Source organism: Schistocerca gregaria, chromosome 8 (assembly GCF_023897955.1).
Source record: "Schistocerca gregaria isolate iqSchGreg1 chromosome 8, iqSchGreg1.2, whole genome shotgun sequence".
Lineage (NCBI taxonomy): Eukaryota > Metazoa > Arthropoda > Insecta > Orthoptera > Acrididae > Schistocerca > Schistocerca gregaria.
Window position 1 is genome coordinate 392,826,333 of NC_064927.1, and position 22,284 is coordinate 392,848,616.

The 22,284-nt window shown below is 44.0% G+C and overlaps 1 protein-coding gene across 1 annotated transcript in view; it reads right to left on the minus strand.

Moving 5' to 3' along the window:
- LOC126284050 (N-acetylglucosaminyl-phosphatidylinositol de-N-acetylase-like) overlaps positions 1 to 22,284 on the minus strand; it is a 94,741-nt gene that overhangs the window by 42,371 nt on the left and 30,086 nt on the right. The window contains exon 2 of the mRNA XM_049982632.1: positions 15,832 to 15,925. Within this exon, the coding sequence (XP_049838589.1) occupies positions 15,832 to 15,925 (94 nt within the window). The remainder of the gene's footprint in view (positions 1 to 15,831; positions 15,926 to 22,284) is intronic.

Genomic DNA, 22,284 nt, shown 5'->3' on the forward strand with positions numbered 1-22,284 from the left:
GAAGGTCTCACTGAAGCCTTCACTGACCGTAATTATCCTCCCATCCTTGTACAAAAACAAATCTCCTGTACCTATCTTCCCAGTCTCCCACCACCTCCCAAAATCCCACAGTCTGGCCACAGAGAAGCATTCCCCTCATAACTCAGTACCATCTGGGACTAGAGCAACTAAATTACATTCTCCGCCAGGGTTTCAATTACCTCTCATCGTGCCCTGAAATGAGAAATGTCCTGTCCACTATCCTTCCCACCCCTCCTACCGTGGTATTCCGCCGTCCACCGAACCTACACAATATACTCATCCATCCTTACACAACCCCTGCTGCCAATCCCTTAACTCATGGCTCATACCCATGTAATAGACCTAGATGCAAAACCTGTCCCATACATCCTCCTACCACCACCTAGTCCAGTCCGGTCACTAACGTCACTCATCCCATCAAAGTCAGGGCTACATGTGAAACCAGTCGTGTGATTTGCAAGCTAAGCTGCAACCACTGTGCTGCATTCTATGTAGGCATGACAACCAACAAGCTGTCTGTCCGCATGAATGGCCACTGACAAACAGTGGCCAAAAAACAAGTGGACCACCCTGTTGCTGAACACGCTGCCAAACATGATATCCCTCATCTAAATGACTGATTCCCACCCTGTGCCACATGGACCCTTCTCACCAATACCAGCTTTTCTGAAATGCGCAGGTGGGAGCTTCCCCTGCAAGACATCCTATGTTCCCGTAACCCTCCTAGCCTCAACCTTCGTTAGTCACTGTCCTCACCCATCCAGCCCCCTCCCTGTTCCCATTCCAGCACTACACAGCCGTCATTTCACTGCCACACCCAGTCTTTTAATTTCTCTCCTTTCCACTACTCACCCCCTCCCCCTCTGCACCTTCTCTCCTGCCCTCCGTCTAAACTGCAACACTTTACTGTCCGTCACTCCCACCATACTATCCCCTCTCCCCACCCCAGGCTCCTCCTTACCCCCACCCAGTTGCACTCCCATCATGCACTGGTGCTGCTCCTGCTCTCACACTGTGGTGCAGTTCTCCGAGACTGCAGACGTTTGTGCAAGTTGCGTTTGCGTGTGTGTGTGTGTGTGTGTGTGTGTGTGTGTGTGTGTGTGTGTGTGTGTGTGTGTGTACTGCTGACAAAGACCTTAATGGCCGAAAGCTATAATTGTGTGAATCTTTTTGTTGTGTCTATCGTGACTCAGCATTTCCGCTATATGGTGAGCAGCAACTAACCTTCTCTTGTATTGTTACATTCCATCCTGGATTTTCCATTTCTTGATAAAACGTATGTTGACTTTTTTAAGAACATCCAACATGTTTAAACTGCAGTTTGCTTGAATACGTAATCAGGGTCATCTTATACTTGCTCTCTTCGTTTCCGGTTGGTGGAAGTGAACCCAGGTTTAATTCCCAGTAACGATTCTTGCCAGGAAGCCATCACCTTCTCGTTCAGAGCACCGAAGAAGTTCTTCACAAGCACCAACATGTCATTCTCTCATTTCAGGTTCAGTTGTCGTGGCACCCATCTTGCAGACACTTTGTGAAACTGGAGCCCATCATGCACAATGTGGTGTGCTGACCCCTGACTAATCTGTAAACTTGCTGCAATGTCATTCAGTGTCACTCAGCAGTTTTCCTTCACTATGGCTTCAACTGTTGCAATGTTCTGTGGAGTCGCAACTCGTTGTGCCTGACCTAGACGAGGAGCATCTTCCACTGAAGCCACACCATTTGCGAACTTCTTACTCCATTCGTAGGCTTGTTGCTGTGACAAACATGCATCACTGTACTGAACCTTCATTCATCGATGAGTTTCAATAGGTTTCACACCTTCACTACGCAAAAACCAAATAACAGAACACTGTTCTTCCCTGGTGCACGTCACCAGCGGGGCAGCCATCTTTATACTGATACTGCGACAGTATGTGTGCACCTGCACTATGCTGCCACCTACAGACCATTCTGCACGTCGTTTGTAGCATGCTTACCAACTTACAGGATAACGGTGTGAAATTTTGATTTGCTATTACAAATTTAAAGTTTTAATTTTACTCACCCTCATAATTTCAAATCTTCATGACACCTTTTCTCAATGATCGCCCCCTCCCCCGTCCCCACTCTCTCTCTCTCTCTCTCTCTCTCTCTCTCTCTCTCTCTCTCTCTCACACACACACACACACACACACACACACACACACACACAAAATTATTAAAGGAAAAATAGTTACATACTCGCTGTTCATGCAGTAAAACTGTCACATCAGGCATGGCATTTTAATTTCTTACTTCTTTACTAACAAATCTATTTGCAACACATTTTGCAGAATACCTCTGAATGTATCTGCAAAATTTTATCATTGTAAAAAACATACTTTAGGAGATATGACACCATAAACATTGAAATGTGTGGTAAACTAGTTTTTGCTTAAAACAGAGCACAAATTACCCTGACTATACTAATCCAGTGGTTGATAAGAGGAGTTAGCAACTTCAAACAAACTTTAAACATAATCTCAAACTGTTTCTAAACTTTTTCTGGCTTACATGCTTAATGTTGAATATTTAACATATTAACTCATTAGGAAAGTGATCAAAAGCTTGAAGTTGTTTTCTACATGGGAGTTATACACCGGAGTTCAACTATTTACAGAATTGCATGCTTACTGGCAGATAGATTGATTCACGAGGAAGGTTCATGTATATAATATCTATTACTGCTACACCAGAGAAGTAGTCCAGCTGCAGGTATTTAGGTATACCTGTATGAAGCCACGGGTGTGTGACTAGCATAAAATTAATCAAAAAGTGGCAATATTATTCATCTTCCTATGCACAGAAATACAGGCATACACATTTATGTGCAGACATTGGAGGTGTACGGATATTGTGAGAAGGGTGGTGGATGAATTACTCTCAGGTGATGTAGCTCTTTGTTCCAGGCTATACGTCTATAGTGTGATTAAAATTACTTTATTGTCGATGCATATCACTTGCTATTACAGTGTTCCCACACTGGCTGCTCCTTGGTGAAAAGTGATGCGAAACACAGCAGTCACTTCAAAAGTGCTGTGGTGCTAGTTTTTAAAATATAATGTTGGACCTTTTGTAAGGTATCTCCCTTTTGAATATCTGCTGATTGGACTTTACAACTGACTCCTGTGTAAAGGAACACTGGGCTAATCCAGCAATATTTGTGGATCCTAAGTCATCACTTTGAATAAAATACAGTGAAAAATCTCTTATTTAGACAGAATTCTTTTGTTCGATAGATAAAAAGTCTACTCACCAAGTGGCGGCAGAACACACACATAAAAGACTGTTGTGACTGTCAAGCATTCGGAGCCAATGAATCCTCCACCAGGCAGAAGGGTTGAAGGGGAAGGAAGAAGGGTGCAGGAAAAGGACTGGAAGGTCTAAGTAAAGGGGTAGATTTTGGGAAAGTCATCCAGATTGGTTGGTGGGTTTGTGGGGGTTTGAAGGGACCAGACTACAAAGGCCATCGGTCCCTTGTTCCATGACCATAAAATCCTACAAGGAATTTAAAAAAAAAAAAAAAGAGGAAGCAACGGAGATGACAAGGGACAACACAGAACAAGAAAGACACAGACAAAGACCAGACAAAAGGAATTAAAAGCACACAGATTGTGGCAGAGGTTGGCCAACCATGGAAACAGAAAAGGAAAAGCCAACCACCAAGAAACACACTAAAAACCACAATCTAAAACCGTAGGCCCAAGGCCAGACTCAACACAAAAAAGTGACGAACCCTTAGATGATATAATAAAAGCCCCCTGCAAGAATAAAACTCAAAACTAAGTCTGCCATTGCAGTGTCACCTGATAAAAAGGAGCATATCAGGCAGCACAAATGTCTGCCTGAGTGGAGTTAAAAATGGAGAGCCCAACAATATGTGGACCACCATCAATGGCGAACTATAGCGACAGAAAGGTGGGTCCTTGTGCTGCAATAAATAGCCACGCGTCAGCCAGGTGTGTCCAATGCATAGGAGTCCTTGTGAGAGGTCCACTAGGAGGAGCGCCACACGCCGGTAGTATCCTTGACGACTCGAAGTTTGTTGGGTGAAGCCAGGGTGTGCCATTCATCACGCCACGTACTAAGGACCTTCTGCCACAAAACTGACTGGAGATCACACTCCAAAAGGCCGATTCCTATGGTCGGTGCACTGACAGCCTGTTTGTCCAGCGTGTCAATGTGTTCATTTCCCAGGATGCAGACATGGCCCAGGGTCCACACAAAGACCACAGAGCAGCCACAACAGGCAAGAGTATGGAGGGACTCCTGGATAGCCATCACCAGATGAGAGTGAGGAAAACACTGGTCGACAGCTCGTAAACTGCTCAGGGAGTCACTACAGATAACGAAGGACTCACCTGAGCAGGAGCGGATATACTCTAGAGCGCGAGAGATGGCTACCAGCTCCACAGTGAAAACACTGAAGCCAGCTGGCAATGAGCGTTGTTCACAATAATCCCCTAGAGTAAGAGAATACCCAACATGACCAGCAACCATGGAACCGTCGATATAGATCACATCAGAGCCTTGAAACGTGGCAAGGAGTGAAAGAAAGCAGTGGTGGAGGGCCTCAGGAGGGACTGAGTCCTTTGGGCCCTGTGCCGAATCGAGCTGAAGGTATGGGTGGGACAAGCACACACCACAGGGATAGACGTATATGGGCCCGGAAAACAGGTGGGAGAGGGAAAAACTCAAGCCCAGAGAGAAGAGCCCGGACATGAACCGCGATTGTACACCCTGACCGGGGCCGCCGTTCTGGCAGATGGACGACCGAGTTGGGGAATAGGAGACAGTAACTGGGATGCCCGGGCAAGCTAAAAATGTGTGTAGCATAAGTGGCCAGTAATCGTTGGCGCCGGATCCATAATGGAGGGACTCCACCATCCACCATCAAGATAAAGTCGTGGCTCAAGGTGAACAGTGCAACGCCAGTAGAAATGCATAATGCAGGTCTTGGCAGCCAAAAACTGGAAGCCATGCACTACAGCCCAAGACTGAGCCTTGTGGATAGCGCCCTGCAACTGCCGTTCAGCAACTGCAATGCTAGTGGAGCTATAGTATAGGGAGAAGTCATAGCACACAAGGGAGCTCAGACAGACGTTCCCACCGCTGCAGCAAACCCATTAATTGCAATTAAAAAGAGGAATGCGGTTAAGACAGATCCTTGTGGGACCTCATTCTCCTGAACTCAGGAGGAACTATGGGAGGCCGTAACTTGCACGCAGTAGGAATGAAGTGACAGAAAATTTTGTATGAAAATTGGGAGCAGGCCACGAAGATCCCACCCATGCAGCGTGGTGAAGATGTGATGTTACCATGTCATATCGTACTCCTTCCGTATGTCAAAAAAGACAGCAAGAGATGCTGACAGCAGGCAAAGGCCGTACGGATTGCAGACTCCAGGCACACCAGATTACCGGTGGCAAATCGGCCCTTACAAAATCCACCCTGAGACAAATCCCGATGGCCCCAAGACTCAAGCAGCCAATTCAACCTCTGGCTCCCCACACGTTCGAGCAACTTGAAAAGAACATTGGTAAGGCGAATGTTTCAACACTGAGATTACTTTCCCACCATTGAGATGGGAACTCACCCTCAACCCAGATACAGTTGAAAATGATGAGGAGGTGTTGCTGGTAGCCCACCGAGGGGTGTTTGAGCATCTGACAGTGGATGCGATCTGGCCCAGGAGACAATATCAGGGCAAAAGGCTAGCGCACTTAGGAATTCCCACACAATGAACAGAGCATTGTACAATTCAGGCTGGCGCATGTGGAATGAAAAGCTCCGACATTCCAACCGCTCTTGCAGGGAGCGGAAGGCCAGCGGGTAATTCACAGAAGCGGAACTCTGAGCAAAATGCTCCGCTAAACGGTTTGCAATCGTGTCCTAGTCAGTACAGACTGCTCCATTCAGGGAAATCCCAACTATGCTAACAGGTGTCCGATAGGCATACCTTTCCCAGCACTCTTTCTTGCGTTGGCAAATGAGGCAGCGGCCTCGCACACGGAGCCGTTCAAAGGCGATGAGGTGTGCCAATGAGGATTGCCACTTGTGACACTGCAGTGCCCGCCTGCGATCTTTATCTCCACAGCAATCTTGGGCGACCACCAAGGCATAGTCCTCCTGAGGGGACACAGAAGAACAGGGAATTGCAGATTCTGCAGCAGAAATGATTCCGGTGGTGGCCAAGTGAACCACCACATCAATGGCGTCATTGGAAAGAGGCTCAATGGTGGCAATGGAGGTGAACAACTCCCAGTCAACCTTATTCATAGCCCATCTGCAGGGGCACCCACAAAAGTGGTGCTTTGGCAGTGACATAAAGATCGGAAAGTGGTCACTACCACACAAGTCGTCATGCGCACTCCATTGGACAGATGGTAAAAGGCTAGGGCTGCAGATCGAAAGGTCGATGGCCGAGTACGCGCCATGCGCCATACTGAAATGTATGAAGGCGCAATTATTTAAGAGGGAAAGGTTGAGCTGTGCCAACACCTGTTCAACGACTGTGCCTCAGGCGTTGTCACTGATCCACCCCACAGAGCGTTATGGGCGTTGAAGTCGCCCAGTAACAGAAAAGGTAGTGGCAATTGGGCTATCGGCGCAGCCAATACATGCTGCAGGACACCGCCATCTGGTGGAAGATAGAGACTGCAGACAGTAACAGCCTGAGGTGTCCACACCTGAACAGCGACAGCCTCTAAAGGTGTTTGAAGAGGGACACACTCGCTGTAAAGAGAGTGAAGGACGTAGATGCACACACCACCAGATACTGTCTCATAAACCACCCAGTTCTTATAACAACCCCAATAGCCATGGAGGGTGGGGGTTTGCATCACCAGAAACCATGTTTCCTGGAGAGAAATGCTGAAGAAAGGGTGAAAGCTGATAAATTGGCGGAGCTCAGCAAGGTGGTGGAAAAAACAGCTGCAATTCCCACTAGAGGATGACATTGCTTGTGGTCGAAAATGGTGTGAAGGGACTGAGGAAGCAGTTTACACCACTGGGTCACCTGCTGCCATCTATTGAATGTGTGTACATTTGACATCCATAGTGTCTGAGGGTCCAGTGAAATCTAAGTCCTCAGTGGACACCAGAATCTACACCTCATCCTCAGACACAAAGCTTACATGTTGCTGTGGGTTGGGTGCCACCGCAGGTTCCCTGTTCTTATAGGTCTTCTTATTGGACTTTTCTCGGTGCTCTTTAGGTTTCATTGGCTGGGAGGGCTTTACTGATTCAGTCTCTGGAACTGAGGAGGATCGTGAAGCCCTACGACCAGCTGCTTGTGGGCACTTATGCCACTGGCGGGCATCATCCTTCCCACTGGTGGAAACCTTGGAAGGGAGGGCTCCAAGGGACCCCTTGCGAGCAAGAGGAGCCAAAGAAGTTAGACGCTTCTGCGAGTTATAAGTGGGGATGAACGTCCCCGATGGGTGGAGGGGGGGGTTGGAGGGGGAGGGGGGTTGCTAGAGAAGTAGGTGGTGCTTGATGTCACAGTGGTAGACCATCACCTTGACCTTCTCAGGTGAAGTATCACCCTCGAAGGCCAAGATGAAGGCAGCGGTAGGAACCTGATTATCCCTCGGAACCCGATGAATGCACCGGACAAAATGAACACCTCACTGCCCTAAATTGCTGTGCAGCTCATCATGAGACTGCAAAAGAAGGTCCCTATGGAATATAATACCCTGGACCATATTTAAACTCTTATGGGGTGTGATGGTAGCTGAAACATCCCCAACTTGTCACAAGCAAGTAACCTTCGTGACTGGGCAGAGGATGCTGTTTTTATCAAAACTGACCCAGAGCACATTTTGGACAAGCCCTCCACCTCCCCAAACTTTTCCTCTAAATGCTCTATAAAGAACTGAGGCTTCGTCGCCATGAAAGACTCCTCATCTCTCGTATAAACTAGAAACTGGGCAAATAAGACTCGCTGCCATCCTCAGCCTTTCACTCCTCCCATGGTATGGCTAGAGAGGGCAACGATTTTGGATTGTATTTCTGAGTGTTGAATTGAGCCGTTGAACGCTTAGAGACTGCTGGCAGCTGGCCACCAGCAAGAGATGGTGTACCTTGCTTCATTGCGGGTCATCCGCCCTGATGCCACCCACTCTGACCAAGGACCCAACCCCATGGGTGCCACCTAGCCTCAGGGAGGGACACCTGGCAGGACGGCCATTGCCGGGAGTCCCAATGCCCCAGGGAGATAGGCATCTACTCCTTGGCATATGTGGGAAGTTAACGGCACAGGCATCAGCAGAGAGATCCCTGTGTTGTCAGGGGACTACAACCAACAGGGTACATGGCGGCCCCACCACAACGGACTGGCTACCATGCTGGATATTAGGTGCAAGGAAGGCCATGGTCGTCATCTCCACAGAAAACGACACTGCACAGTGCATGGCGGAAATCGCACCCAGGAACGTATCCGCGCCCAAGAGACGGAGAGCGAGTGGGACTGCAATGCGACGATGAGAAAGCTGGCTAAAGGTCTCAATGCACGATGGACACAATGCACCAAGTAAGGTGCCCTTCCCCATTTGACTCATTCCTCGGAATAATTTTGAAATTTGGAGGTCAAACCCGAGAGCGGGCCATCACATAAGGGCCAAAACATGAGAGACTCCTTTTCGTCACCTCTTATGACAGGCAGGAATACTGCTGGCCTTTTCTTACCCCCATACCCGCAGGGGGGAAAGTCATCCAGAACTGCAGGTCAGGGGAGACTTACTGTACGGGATGAGAAGGAAAGGAATCAGCCTTCCTTTTAAAATGTAGAATGGTGTCCCTTATACGTAAATTAAAAATACGACAAGAATGAAAACACACACTTATCTGCAGAAAACTGAAAACCTGTCTTCACAGCTCAGTCCATCAACCTCCACATTATAGATTGCAACTGATAGGTCGCTGTTACAACACTGGGGGAGGAACCGAAAACAGCAAAATCATCCACAAATATGGAGAAGTTTACAGGAATCCTTACCGTAGATGTGATACTGCATATGGCTATGGCAAAGAGGTTAGTACTTAAAATACTGCACTGAGGAACACCATTCTCCTGCTCTAAACGATCCAGAAAGAAAAAAAAGAGGGGTTGATGGCAGAGAATGACCCTGTAGCAGCAAAGAAACAAGCGAGAGTACCTGTGCTAAGAATTCACAGCTCATGAGACGTCATGAGGCTCTCCAAAACTTGACTCCAGGGGCAAATAAACGTCAAACACCACAACATATGATCGGCATTGAAGTCTCCCAGTAGCAGAAATGGTTGGGAGAGTTGTTTTATATGACCTACCAGAGCCTCAGAGTCAATAACATCGTGTGGGGTAAATACAACGAACAAACTGTTATCCTCTGACATACATGACTGCAAGCACAACTGCCTGCAGATCAGTAACCAGGGGGAGTAGGTGATTAGTGTGCCTTCTCTTGGCCCTTTTCCCATTCACATCATCCTTATGATAAGAGTGTGCACCTCCTTAGGACAGGGGCATCAGGTGCTCTAAAATGCACTTTCTACAAACACAAAAATAAGAGGCATTCCTATGCTAGCAGTTTCAGTTCCTCCTTGTATCCTGAACCCATTAATGAATGAGAGCCATCTATCACGAGGCTAGCACTTTCATCCTGGTTTTCTGCCCTTGAGGCGAGCCCACAATGTGTGGAGGCTCAGTCGTGGGATGAGATCAAGGTTCATTGCCTCTGAAGAAGAATTGGGAGACTTCTGAAGAATGACATTGACATTGTCTGACTGTTTACTTCCTGATTCCATCACCACAAGGTCAGCAACCATGGCTTTTTGTGAAGTTCTGGGCGAAGGGACAGGCTTCAAAATGACTGAAGCAGCACAATGCATTGACAAATGCAAGTACTAGTGCTGACACGAACCACCTCTGTCTGTGAAGCAGCTTTGGCATTCTGCACTGGCTATTTAAGAACCAGAGCAAAGGAACTAGTGAATGCTGGGTGCAGCATCGCTATATATATATTTTTGACCTCTTTATATGGAATGCACTTTGCAGTCTTCATATCTGGTATCTTCCATTCTTCAAAGTATACGCCGCAGTTCTGATTCCAGACAGGGTGAGCTCCAGAGCAATTCACACACTTCAAATGAGCTGTGCAAGTGGCACCTGCGTGAGCAGGCTTAGCATACTGGCCGTAAGTGGCTTCCCTGTGACACCCAACAGTTATATGCACAAAGTGCTGACACTTGAAACAGCGCATAAAGTAACACACTTAAGTGACGGAAACCTGCCTTAATGTGCTCAGAAAGTTTTGTGCTATTAAACGTCAGGATAAAGAATCAGACTTTATAAGATTCCCCATCCACCCTCTGCATGATACGAGGGCTGTTTTTATTTTTTCAACCTCCAATCGTCCATCTAAGCAAGTAAGAGGTAGGGAGGGGCCGGATCTGCACGTCATACGATTGCGCAGCTCCCCCACCACAACCTCTGCCGTTTTCAGCTGCAGTGTGTCAGTCGTAATCGAGCTATGTCCGTGTAAACATGGCCACTACGCTCAATGCTCCCGCCAAATGTGAGTTACGAAGTGTAATCCGTTTTCTGCAAGCAGAAGGATGTAGTGCTGCGGAAATCCATCGCAGAATGAGCAACGTGTATGGTAACAACGTTATGAGTGATGGTAGTGTTCGGGAATGGTGCTGAAAATTTAAAGAAGGACGAACAGATGTCCATGATGAAGGTGGACAAGGTCGCAAGTCTGCCGCCACTGTAGGCCTCGTTGAGCGTGTTGATCAGGCGGTGAGATGCAAACGAAGATTTACAATTAGTGAACTGTCTGATGAATTTCCAGATATTTCAAGGTCTGCTTTGTACACAATTGTGACTCAAGACCTAGGCTATCAGAAATTGTGTGCGCATTGGACCCCAAAAATGCTGAGTACCAACCACAAAATGCAAAGGATGGTATCAGCATTATCGTTTCTCACGCGTTGTGCCAATGAGGGAAACGTTTTTTTGAAGTTGATTGTTACTGGCGATGAAACGTAGGTCTTCTATGATAATCCTGAAACAAAGGAACAATCAAAGCAGTGGATGCACACAGCTTCCCCAAGCAAGCCAAAGAAGTTTAAACATTCACTGACGAAAAGACAAACAATGGCCACTGTGTTTTGGGACCATAAAGGAGTGCTGCTGGTGGACTTTATGGAGCAAGCTACGACGATAACCAAGGAAGTTAATTGTGAAACTTTACGTAGTCTCCGCAGAGCAATTCAAAACAAACGCAGAGGAATGCTTTCGTCTGGCGTTGTTTTGATCCATGACAACGCCCAACCACACAGTGCCAACATGACAAAAGACTTCCTCAAAAAGTTTAAATGGGAAGTTTTTGAACATCCACCGTACAGCCCAGACCTAGCACCAAGTGATTATCACCTGTTCCGAGAACTGAAGTCATGGTTAGGTGGGCAGCGCTTCGCTACTAACAAAGAACTTCAGGACGCAATCAAGACTTACCTTTCCTCACTGGTGGCAACATTCTTCGAGAAAGGCATCGAAAAGCTTGCGTCACGGTATGGCAAGTGCCTCAATCATTTTGGTGATTATGAAGAAAAGGTATGGCAAGTGCCTCAATCATTTTGGTGATTATGAAGAAAAATAAGTTAAGACTTTACTGTACTTTTGGTAATAAAATTATTATTTTCTGTGCATTTTTCTTTTATTCACAGCCAATCGGAGGTTGAAAAAAAAAAAGCCCTTGTATTTTGCATGGCGACTGTACCTTCTAGAGCCCATTCATCTTTCAATTCCTCCTTGCTCCTTGGGACATCCATCAACTTCGCTGTAATTCAAGCTGATGTGCAGCTTAGTGCCGATGAAACATTCCCCAAAGCACTGAGCTTTTTGGCGGTTCTTAACTTGTTGGGAACTAGATGTTTCCACCAACATTTTCCCATTACACAATTGCTTAACTGGTTTTAAACTGCCAAAAATGCCTTCTAACCCTTTTTGGATATTTGAGGTTCATTCAAATGAAACCTGGTCAGTGCATCTACCTTTGCCTTACACGCAAGGTGGCACCACGTAACTGTGGGTACGGAGCTGCCATCTATTGGTAGAGAGACTGATGAGTGCGTACCATTTGATGCTGCACAGTGCCAGTGTGGTTTCACACGAAGAGAAGGTGTTCACACAAGTTATCATCCACTATTGAACAAGCACGTGAGTAAGCAGGAACAACAAGGAATGATTTGATTTTTGGTGGCAAAAGGAGTGGGGACCGTGAAATGTATCGGCGGATGAAGGGGTACAAATTATTCCTTGAGAGTGTGAGTCATTGGGAGATGATGCTCATCCTGGACAGGCTCACCATGTTATCACACCAGAATTGGTAGTGGAAGTGAATGCTTTAGACTTGGACAACCACAGCATGACAGTGGAAAAGATACATCGGTTACTGGGTATTAGCATGGGCACTGCCAACATCATAATGCATCAACACCTGAATTTTTGAAAAATCTGTGTGCAGTGGGTTTCCCACCAACTGACAGCCGAACATCACAATACTCAAATGGTGCTCTCTTTCAGTCATCTGCAACGTTATCATGAAGAGGTCACAGGTGACGAAACATGGTGTCACTATTTTGAACCAGAAAGCAAGCATCAGAGCAAGCAAGGGGAACATGTGACCTACAAAGAAATCAAAGGCCATACACTCCAGTTCTGGTAAGGTCATGATGTACTCCTTTTTTGACCACAAGGGCCTACTGCTTGTAGAGTTCCTGGAACGGGGAACCACCGTCAATGCCCAACGTTATCAAGCAACTTAACAGAACCTTAGATGAGCCATCAAGTCAAAGCGCCAAGACATGTTGCCCAATGGCATTATCCTCCTGCATGATAATGCCCGCCCATACACGGCCAATGTGGTGAAGACGACATTGCAGCAGTTTTGGTGGGAAACACTGGAACATCCACCATACAGTTCCAACCTTTCACCATGTCACTTTCAAGTGTTTGGATCTCATTCATGGACATTGATTCGCAAAGGACAACAAAGTGTGTGACTGGGGCCAGGCCTGGATCCGACAGCAGCCTACTAGTTTCTTCAAGGATGGAATCTACCGGCTAGCGTCACAATGGGGTAAATGTGTGTGCAGTTTTGGTGACTATTTTTGAGTATGTGTATTGAGTATAACTGCAGTTTTGAATTAATAAAATCGTTACTGTTACTTTACGTTAATGACCAGGTTTAATTTCAATGCCTCTTATAGAAAGGCAAAACTTTCTCAAAGCTGCCCTCTTTCCTTTTTACTATTAAAAACACAGTCTGACTGCCAGCAAGTGATCTGTTACTACATCAAAAACTTTTAGAATTTATTCCCAAGTCAGGAGGAATGCTCTAATTTGATCAGGTGTTAATACATACCAGCTGCCCTCCCTTTCTGCTGGGCACAGGAGAAGGAGATGATTGCAAAGGTCCATCTCAGTACTAAAACCAGGTAGGGAAATAAAAGTCCACCTACACAGATCCCCACATGTCTTTTTATACTACTGAGGTATGACAGGATCCCCAGAGACTGCCTGCAAAAGACTGTTCCACTTCAACAGCCATGAATCTCTTCTTTTTTTTTTCCCCCACCATTCTCATGATCTGTGCGGTCAAGCCAAGATCTTCATTCCCTGTGACACACAACATTCCACTGCACAGTGGTCAAAGAAGCATGCCCAGGGCATACTGTGACGGGGGATTGTTTGTTCCCGGGTTCGATTCCCAGCGGGGTCAGGGATTTTCTCTGCCTCGGAGTGTTGTGTGATGTCCTTAGGTTAGTTAGGTTTAAGTCGTTCTAAGTTCCAGGGGACTGATGACCATAGATGTTAAGTCCCATAGTGCTCAGAGCCATTTGAACCATTTTTTTGATTGTTTGTTTAAATAAATATACTCACATGACGGTACACATGGGAAGCCTAAATTAGATCGGACAGGCAAAGATTTGATCCCTGGTCTTCCCAAACATTATTCCTCTGATTAAGTCACTTTAGTGAGCGGAAGGTGCAGGGGGAGAGAAGGAGAGATTTGGGAAGGGGGGCAGAGAGAGGAAAGGAGGGGGGAGGAGGAGGGGGGGGGGGGAGAGGGAGGGGGGGGAGAGAGAGAGAGAGAGAGAGAGAGAGAGAGAGAGAGAGAGAGAGAGAGAGAGAGAGAGAGAGATTCCATGAAGCATGACAAGCTACAGCGCTATCTGATTTTAAAAACCAAGAAGAATATATTAAATTACCTAAACAAAAAAAACTATTAAAACAAAGTGCAGGATGTAGACAGTACAAGCACCAAGCACTACATATTGATGCAGATTCAGCTGTTAGTGTAAGAATTTTCTGTAGTCACTCCTCATAGCACAATACTTTCCCACAAAACTGTTTCAGTATCACATCACCCCATCTGTGTAACAAAAAGGAGATGATACTATAAAATGAAAATGCAAAAATGAGCCAAAACAGACATCACATGATCACAGTGCAGAGAAAAGGATGCAGCAGTGTCTACAACTAACAGCTTTTCTAAAGCCCAGACCTTCACTTCAAATGCCTAATTTGATTACAAAACAATTGTGAACTACCGATAGACCCAGAATAATGGGTGTCCAACATCTGATCACCTCAAAATTGTAGGTTCTGATATTTGTCCATAATACTCTGGTGTTGTTGCAGTGCTTGTTGTTCTGATAATCCTCTCTACTCATGTTCTTCTCCAGTTTATACTTCATTGCTGCCTCTCATTGTCAGTCTCTTTGAGCACCCACTGCAGACTTTGACATTGCCTTTTGTGATACCTCTATTTATCTTCTTTCTCTTCTTTGTTATTGATGTCATTCCTCAACAATCTATTGGAATGTTAGCCCCCCTGTTGCCATTGAATTCTATTAATCCGAAGTTCTCATTTTTCTGAATAATTGTGGTTACTTTATTCCAAAAATAGTTTATTTTGCCTGTATGAATGTGTACCACATGATCTACTGAGATGGAGCACTATTTAATAGATTGTGAAACAAATGAAAACAATAGTTCTCTTCCAACTTGTCCCAAATATGGTTTTTGAGAGCAACGTAACTATTTCAGTGATGAATTCTAACAATAGCATGGGCTTATAAAAATAATTGGAACCAAATTGCTTGCTTTCATAAAGATTTTCTTTTGTTAGCTGTTGTTCAAATAGCTGCAGCAAATAAACAAGGTTGTGAATTTGATTGTGGTGTAAGTGGCGGAGATGGAAACCTTTCCAGTTAATGTCCTGCGCATAAATGATGAATCAGATCTGTTAGTATAAGAGAAAATAAAACACTTAATGAAAAATCATGCTCTTCAGTATCTCGTCAACTCCAATTTGCATATTTATGCTGTAAAATGATCTTTCATTTCTTATCTCTTCCAAAATAACAGATATAAAAATTCCTATCATTATAAATTTGATCACAGAAAAGGCTGACTCTGAAACAATACCAGGCAACTTCAGCTCACTTACAAAGAAGAATAGCTACTGAACACTTGTACATAAAAATTATGAGTGAGAATTGTGATACACTGATGAAACTATCAACTAGTCATTGTTTCCAGCACCAAATAGAATGTAAAATATGAACCATTTGTAAAGTAGTGTTAGCAGATAGGATTGATACAAATTCTCCAAAATGTAAACCTTGCATCCTATACTGTGCAAAAACTAAAACAAAGAGGATAAAATTGAGAAACAAAAGCACACTTGTCAAGCAAGAAATAAATATGTAGGATTACTTGAATAAATAACATCTTACTTATAAAGAGTGATGTTACTATCTGGGATACCCAGCAAATTGCAGCTGTTCCACAACTCTTGTTTCCTCTCATTTCCTTTTTCTTCAAAGTTCCCTAAAAATAAAGTAACCTTTTTTACAAATAAAAAATACAAGTAATAACTGGCTATAGACAGCTAAATTTCTGCAGCCATCTTACACTCTAAAAATTAGAGTGCAGCTAAAACCATATGTCATAAATGTAGATGAATCTCAAATCTTGATAAATTTTGCCAGTTTTTCTGAGTACATTTATTTCAGTGCTACTGACTTTATTTCAGTCACATACAATAGAATGAGACCACAACTCTAGTAGACTGCAGTAATTTTAGCTATCTGTTGCAAACACTATAATAAAAAAGCTGAACAATCCTATGACTTTCAGAATTAAAGAACCCCTTGCCAAAATAAAAAATAAGGAAAAATAAATTCTGTAGCAAGCTGGAAAAGATAGTAGGATTAAAAATAAATCCTCCACAGTAACACTGTACAAAAAAACTTCTCATGGGTTGGAGGGTGAGGGTTCCAACTTCCATTATTTCAGTATGATACAGAACAATACTGGTTGAATAGAAATAACAGAATGAGTAAAGGTATCCACCAATCATACACTGGAGATGACAAGGAGTTGTTTTATGTGCCTTTCCACCACTGAAGAGATCCTCTACATAAATGGTTACCTTTTTTTATTCATCGTTAAGTACTTTGCCAGCTCCTGTACTGGCCTTTACCTATTCCCCATGCCTCACTTTCAGATGAGGGAGTCATTGGATACAAAAGATTAAGACTGATATGTATATTCCCATTTTACCACTGGACCTCCTGGTTTCAGATCAGTATGTATCTCAGTATCTCAGTATGTATGGATATTTTATCTCAACTATTGTTTGTAACTTTGAAACACAATCCAAATTTATAAACTAGTATCAGCACAACAGGAAAACTAACTTAAAAATATAGCATGTAACTACATGAGTAGTTACTGAAAACAGTAAAGAAAAGATAGCAACTGAGAGAACAGAAATATGGGAGTATGAGAACTTGTAAATAATTGCCAAATTCACTTATAACTGTGAAAAAAGAAAACAGTATTAATTAAAACAGAAAGCACATAGATGTTCTATAAGATAGCAACAGCATGGTTATTAATGCCCACACTGAAATGAGACGAATATGGCTGAAAACATATAACTTCACATTTAGAAAGTAACATCTTTCTTACAACATAACTTGTTTGGGTACGCTCGCACAGTCGCATACAACCTCAAACATTTTTACTGTCTGTTTCTGTGTTAAAATCAAATAAAACAAACTCACAATGGTTATAATCATAAAGCGAAGAGATGTAGGTGATTGATCACTTTTAAATGTGAAAAAAGATAAGCCATAAAATGAATACTCACAAAAAGTTCTTCCTCATTAATTCAAAATGACATTATATCTTATGTGAAGTGTTAAAAATCAGAAGTTAAAGTCAACTGCAGCTAAAGCAGTGGGTAGTTGACTGGTAAAATGATAGATGATTCTGGTCAGGAAATAAAATAAGGAAACTTTTAGTGTGAAATATCAAAATAAGTATTATCCAGGCATCAGATGTCAATGAGTCCTCTTTCTTATGATTGAGCTTTTTAAAAGGTTTCCAGCATAATGTAATATCTCAATAAGAGAGGCAAGTGAAACATTTCAGTTATCACATGTGCAAGTAGTCACCTGCAAAATACTTATTTACACAAAATGTCAACTTGGCCGCAAGCAGAAGATCAAAGGTTAAATACAGCAGACCAACAAATTCCCACAACATGCAGTTCAGCACTGAACAAGATCATATACAAGCTATGTGGAAAGACACAGGCAAGAGCTGTATCTCGCCACAGCTTAAGGTGCAATGAGGCAACATGAACACTAACACAGAGAGAGCACATAGTTGACAAATTTGTTGAAAGCATTACAAATACAAAATAACAAAATAAAAGTTCACGTGGCCAAATGACACTAGAGGTTTAAGTGGAACTGAAATAATGATTACCCTCATTATGCCACATAAAGCAAAGTAGCATTGTTGATCAATTATTCATACTGATACCAAGAATCACTGAGCAAAAAAATAGTAGGAGAATATGTAAATGCAGAACATATTCGGCAATTCATAGAAGAATAGTTAAACACCCCATCAGTCTACTACTCATGGTCAATAAAACATAGCTACGCCCTACTGTTATTTTGCAGTGTAGTTTGAGACCATTAAATAGTAAATAAATACACCCCAAACAGCAGCAAAAATTAAACAACTTTCTTGTTTGTGCAATAAGTGAAACATGGGTGAATCCAGGAGTTCATTTACATTTCTAGGCTACCAGGTCATAAGACCAGACAGAGAAGAAGGATTTGGTAGAGAGGCATTACTCATTTGCAATGACACTGTACTTAATTAAGGCACAATAACATCAGCTGGTTTATTAGATAATGCAGCATGTGAATTACTTGCAGGAGAGGTACCACAAAATTATTTTTATATGGATAAAAGATCATTGCAAGCTTCAATGGAATAAAACAGCTGACAAGTCAAAGAAAGAAGTTATTACCACAAGTAATCAGAAGTATGATAAGATATTGTGCTCATGTTTTGTAATACAAGTCACACGAACATCACAAAACAAAAGGGACTTCTAATGGGACACATGCAACACTATCAAAGAACACTGTTTGGGTATATGTTCACTAGCAAATAAACTTCTGGATATTGCTTGCTGAAGCTACTTCTGCAGGTTGTTTGATGTAGAAACACTCCCAATAAGTCAACTTCCACACGTGTGGAAGCAGCTTCTGCACATTATTAGGAACAGCAATGAACAGACTGGTGAAAGATGTAAAAGCATAACCCACACTGCCCATGGCTTTAGATTCCATCCTACTCCAAATGGACTGATACAGACACACTCCGAAAGCTCTCGCAGTCAGCTGACACTTCAGGTCCATGAAATAAATTGGTCCTAAACTGTGGCCTGGCACCAACCAAGGGGGTCTATGTGGGAGAACTTGGGGAAGCAAGCTTCAAGAATGATAGGAGGAGTCCTGACAGACAGCTGCAAGGTGCATACCAACAAGCAATTCCACCCAACAGCAAGTGTCAGCAGGGTTGATGCTCCCCATATGCAAAAAGGAATAGGGTATGTTGGGTGAACAGGAAACTGTCGAATGGAAATAGCACATGTGAGCAAGAGTTGGTACCATTGTAACTGAATAGGGAAGATCCCCACTTCATCAAGGAGACAGTCAATGGGACTAGTCCAGAAGGTGGCATTGGCTCTGGACTCCACAACGATGGGCCTGGGTCTAACAGTTTCAAGGCCAAAGGTGCTGCCGAACCCTACACCTGGTAACCATAGTTCAAATGAACTGGAGTAGTGCGAGCTGCACAGCAAGATTTGTGAGTAATGGATCAGAGAGCATTAAACTTTCATATGTAGCTAGTCTTTAGATGACAAATATGCATTATCCAAGTCAGCTTCTTGCAAAGAGGAGTCACAAAATTTGAGACTGACAAACACTATCCAAACACTGGGTGCTTGAGCAGAGTTTTGGGCCAAGATGAACTGTGGTAAGATTTTAAAAACGGAAGAACTGCATTTTTTGCAGGAGAGAATTGGAAATCACGATAAAGGCTCCAGAGAGGGCGCCTTGACACTAGCATTCAACCAAGGCTACAGGAGCCATTGACATTCAGCGTGGGGATGGCCAGTGCTCCCACAGAAGTCACTAGCCCGTCGATGGTGTTGAAGAAGAGCATGATACACAGTAAAAAGTTCTGTGGGATGACATTATCTTGCCCCATGGAGACCCGAGTGAAATACTGACTCTAACCTGGAATAGCTGGTAGGACAGAAGCTCATGAATAAAAATTGGTAGGGAGGGTTGAAAGCCGCAGTCATGAAGGGTAAATTAAAATGTGACAGTGACAGGTGGTGTCGTATGCCTTATATAGGTAAAAAAGTACTGCAATCCAGTGTCGGCATTTGAAAAAGAAAAAGAGTATCTGATTGCCATTTACAATCTACCCAGATGGTTGGTTGTGGACTGTTCCTTCCATAAACAATAATTACAAGGAAACAACAGCCCCAATGTTTGACCACAGCATGATATGGGGGCAACCATTCTTTGAGACAGTTTGCAAAGCACACTGGTGAGGCTGATTGGGTAGTAACTGTCGATGGATGTTCGGTTTTTGGTCTGTTTTAAGGATTGGAATGGAACAATGACACTATCTCACTATAGCAAAGGGAAAACATCTCCGAGGCTAATACGGCTGAAGACTCTGAGGAGATGGAGCTGTTGAGTACCAGTCAATTTTGTATCATCTGATTGCGAATGGAATTAAGGCCTGGGGCCATATTGTGATATGGGGCAAGAGCCTGAAGCAATTCCCCATCAGTGAAACATTAATTATATACTCTACAAAAAAACCACTACCCTGAAGGAGTTATGCAAGTTGGTCATAAATTGCTATTCATTCACAAAATTGTAAACTTTGGTAGCCGATGAAAGAATGTGCAATGCTGCAAGGCAGCTGGCAAGGATACTAACCATGGCATAAAGCCTTTGTGAATTTCGTTTTGTGTGCAAAGATGCACAGTAACTACACCTTCACAGACAGGAACACGAACAATATATGTGGATGTCAGCAAGTGTAGTGGAGGTCAAACAAGATGGCATTTGAATAAGAGTGATGTCACTGTTTGGTCATGATGGCAGGAATGCGTGAACCACGGTTGAACACATGGTCAAGAAGGAAGCAACTGACCTAGAAAGACAAAAGAATGTGAGGCCTGCACAATTTCCAGAAAGACACTCAGGCCCCCAGGTTCATCATTATCATCATTCTGATGTGCAACTGGAGCTTCACTGACCAAAAGGAACATTAACAGGCAGCTCACAGAAAGGGGGCTGAGCTTACAGCACCCCTTGGGCTGACTACCATTGACCTCCGTACTCCAACAATTCCGTTTGCAGTGGTGTCGGTCACATTCGGGCTGGATTCTCACTGACTAGAGTAGAATTTTCTTCAGCCATGAGTGCTGCTTCAAACTGAGCACAATGACCACTGAAGATGTGTCTGGATATATCCCAGGCAGCAATGGGATATTAGCCTGACTATCGCCCACCATACAGTCTGACAACCAGGAGTGATGGTCTGAGGTGAATTGCATTACACAGTAGGACCCGTCTGATTGTGATCCCCTATGGTTGTCATCTGTGGTATCCTCCCTGCACAGCAGGACATCAACGATATTCTACACCCCCTGTTGTTTCCCTTCATGGCAAGCCACCCTGGAATTACATTTCAGCCAGATAATGCCTGCCCGCACAGAGCAAGTGTTTCTACTGCTTGTCTCTGAGCTTGCCAAACACTACATCAGCCAACAAGGTCAGTGAATCTCTGCCCAAGTTGACAATGTTTAGAGCATTATGGGCAGGACCTTCCAACCAGCTCAGGATTTTGACCATCTAACATGCCAAATAGACAGAATTTGACACAATATCGCTCAGGAGGACAGTCAACAACTCTGTCAATCAATGTCAAGCTGAACAACTGCTTGCATAAGGGCCAGGGGTGGACCAATGCATTACTGGCTTGCGACGCTCCTTGAAAAAAAATCATTCAATTTTTCTGAAACTGTAATCTTTTTTTCTGTACATGTACTTCACATCTACAGTTTTCCATCCCATTTCTATAATTCCTTTGTGATGTGTCTTTTTTTTTTTTGTCATAAGAGTATATAAATCAGCTTACCGAGGGGTGAAGGAGAGAATAGCAGTTGCAGCAGTGTGGATGACCACGTCAGAGATGTCTCGCACAGCCTCATCGATGCAGTCTGATGGAAAGGGGCGAAGATAACAGCAGAGGCATTCAGTGCCAGTTGGCTCATCAAAGCACCCAGTGTGGTAGCCGGTCCATCTGGCACTGGCAAGTAATTGACAGGATCACCAGAAAGTGGTCACTGTCACAATGATTGTCATGTAGTGAGCACTGTAGGGAAGCAATGAAATTGGAGGAAGAGAGAGTCAGATCGATAGCTGAAAAGGTGACAGTGGCAGTGAAGTGGATAGAATAACCTCCACTGAGAAGGCACAGATCATGGTTGGTAAGAAACTGGTCAATTAGAAAGCCCCAACCAGACAAATTGGTGCAAGACCCCCTCCCCCACCAGACAAATTAGTACCTCCCCACATGGGGTGGTGTATACTGAAGTCACCAAGTACGAGAAATGAAGTAAGTAGCCTGTCTGGAGCTAAGTAAACATTGCAAATGGTGATCACTGAGGTTGTTTGTAGCCGCATCATTATTGCTTCCAATGTAGTATGAAGGGCAATCCATTCAATGGCAATATGTGTGCAAATCAATGTACAGGTCCCTCCAAATGCTATCTCAGGACCAGC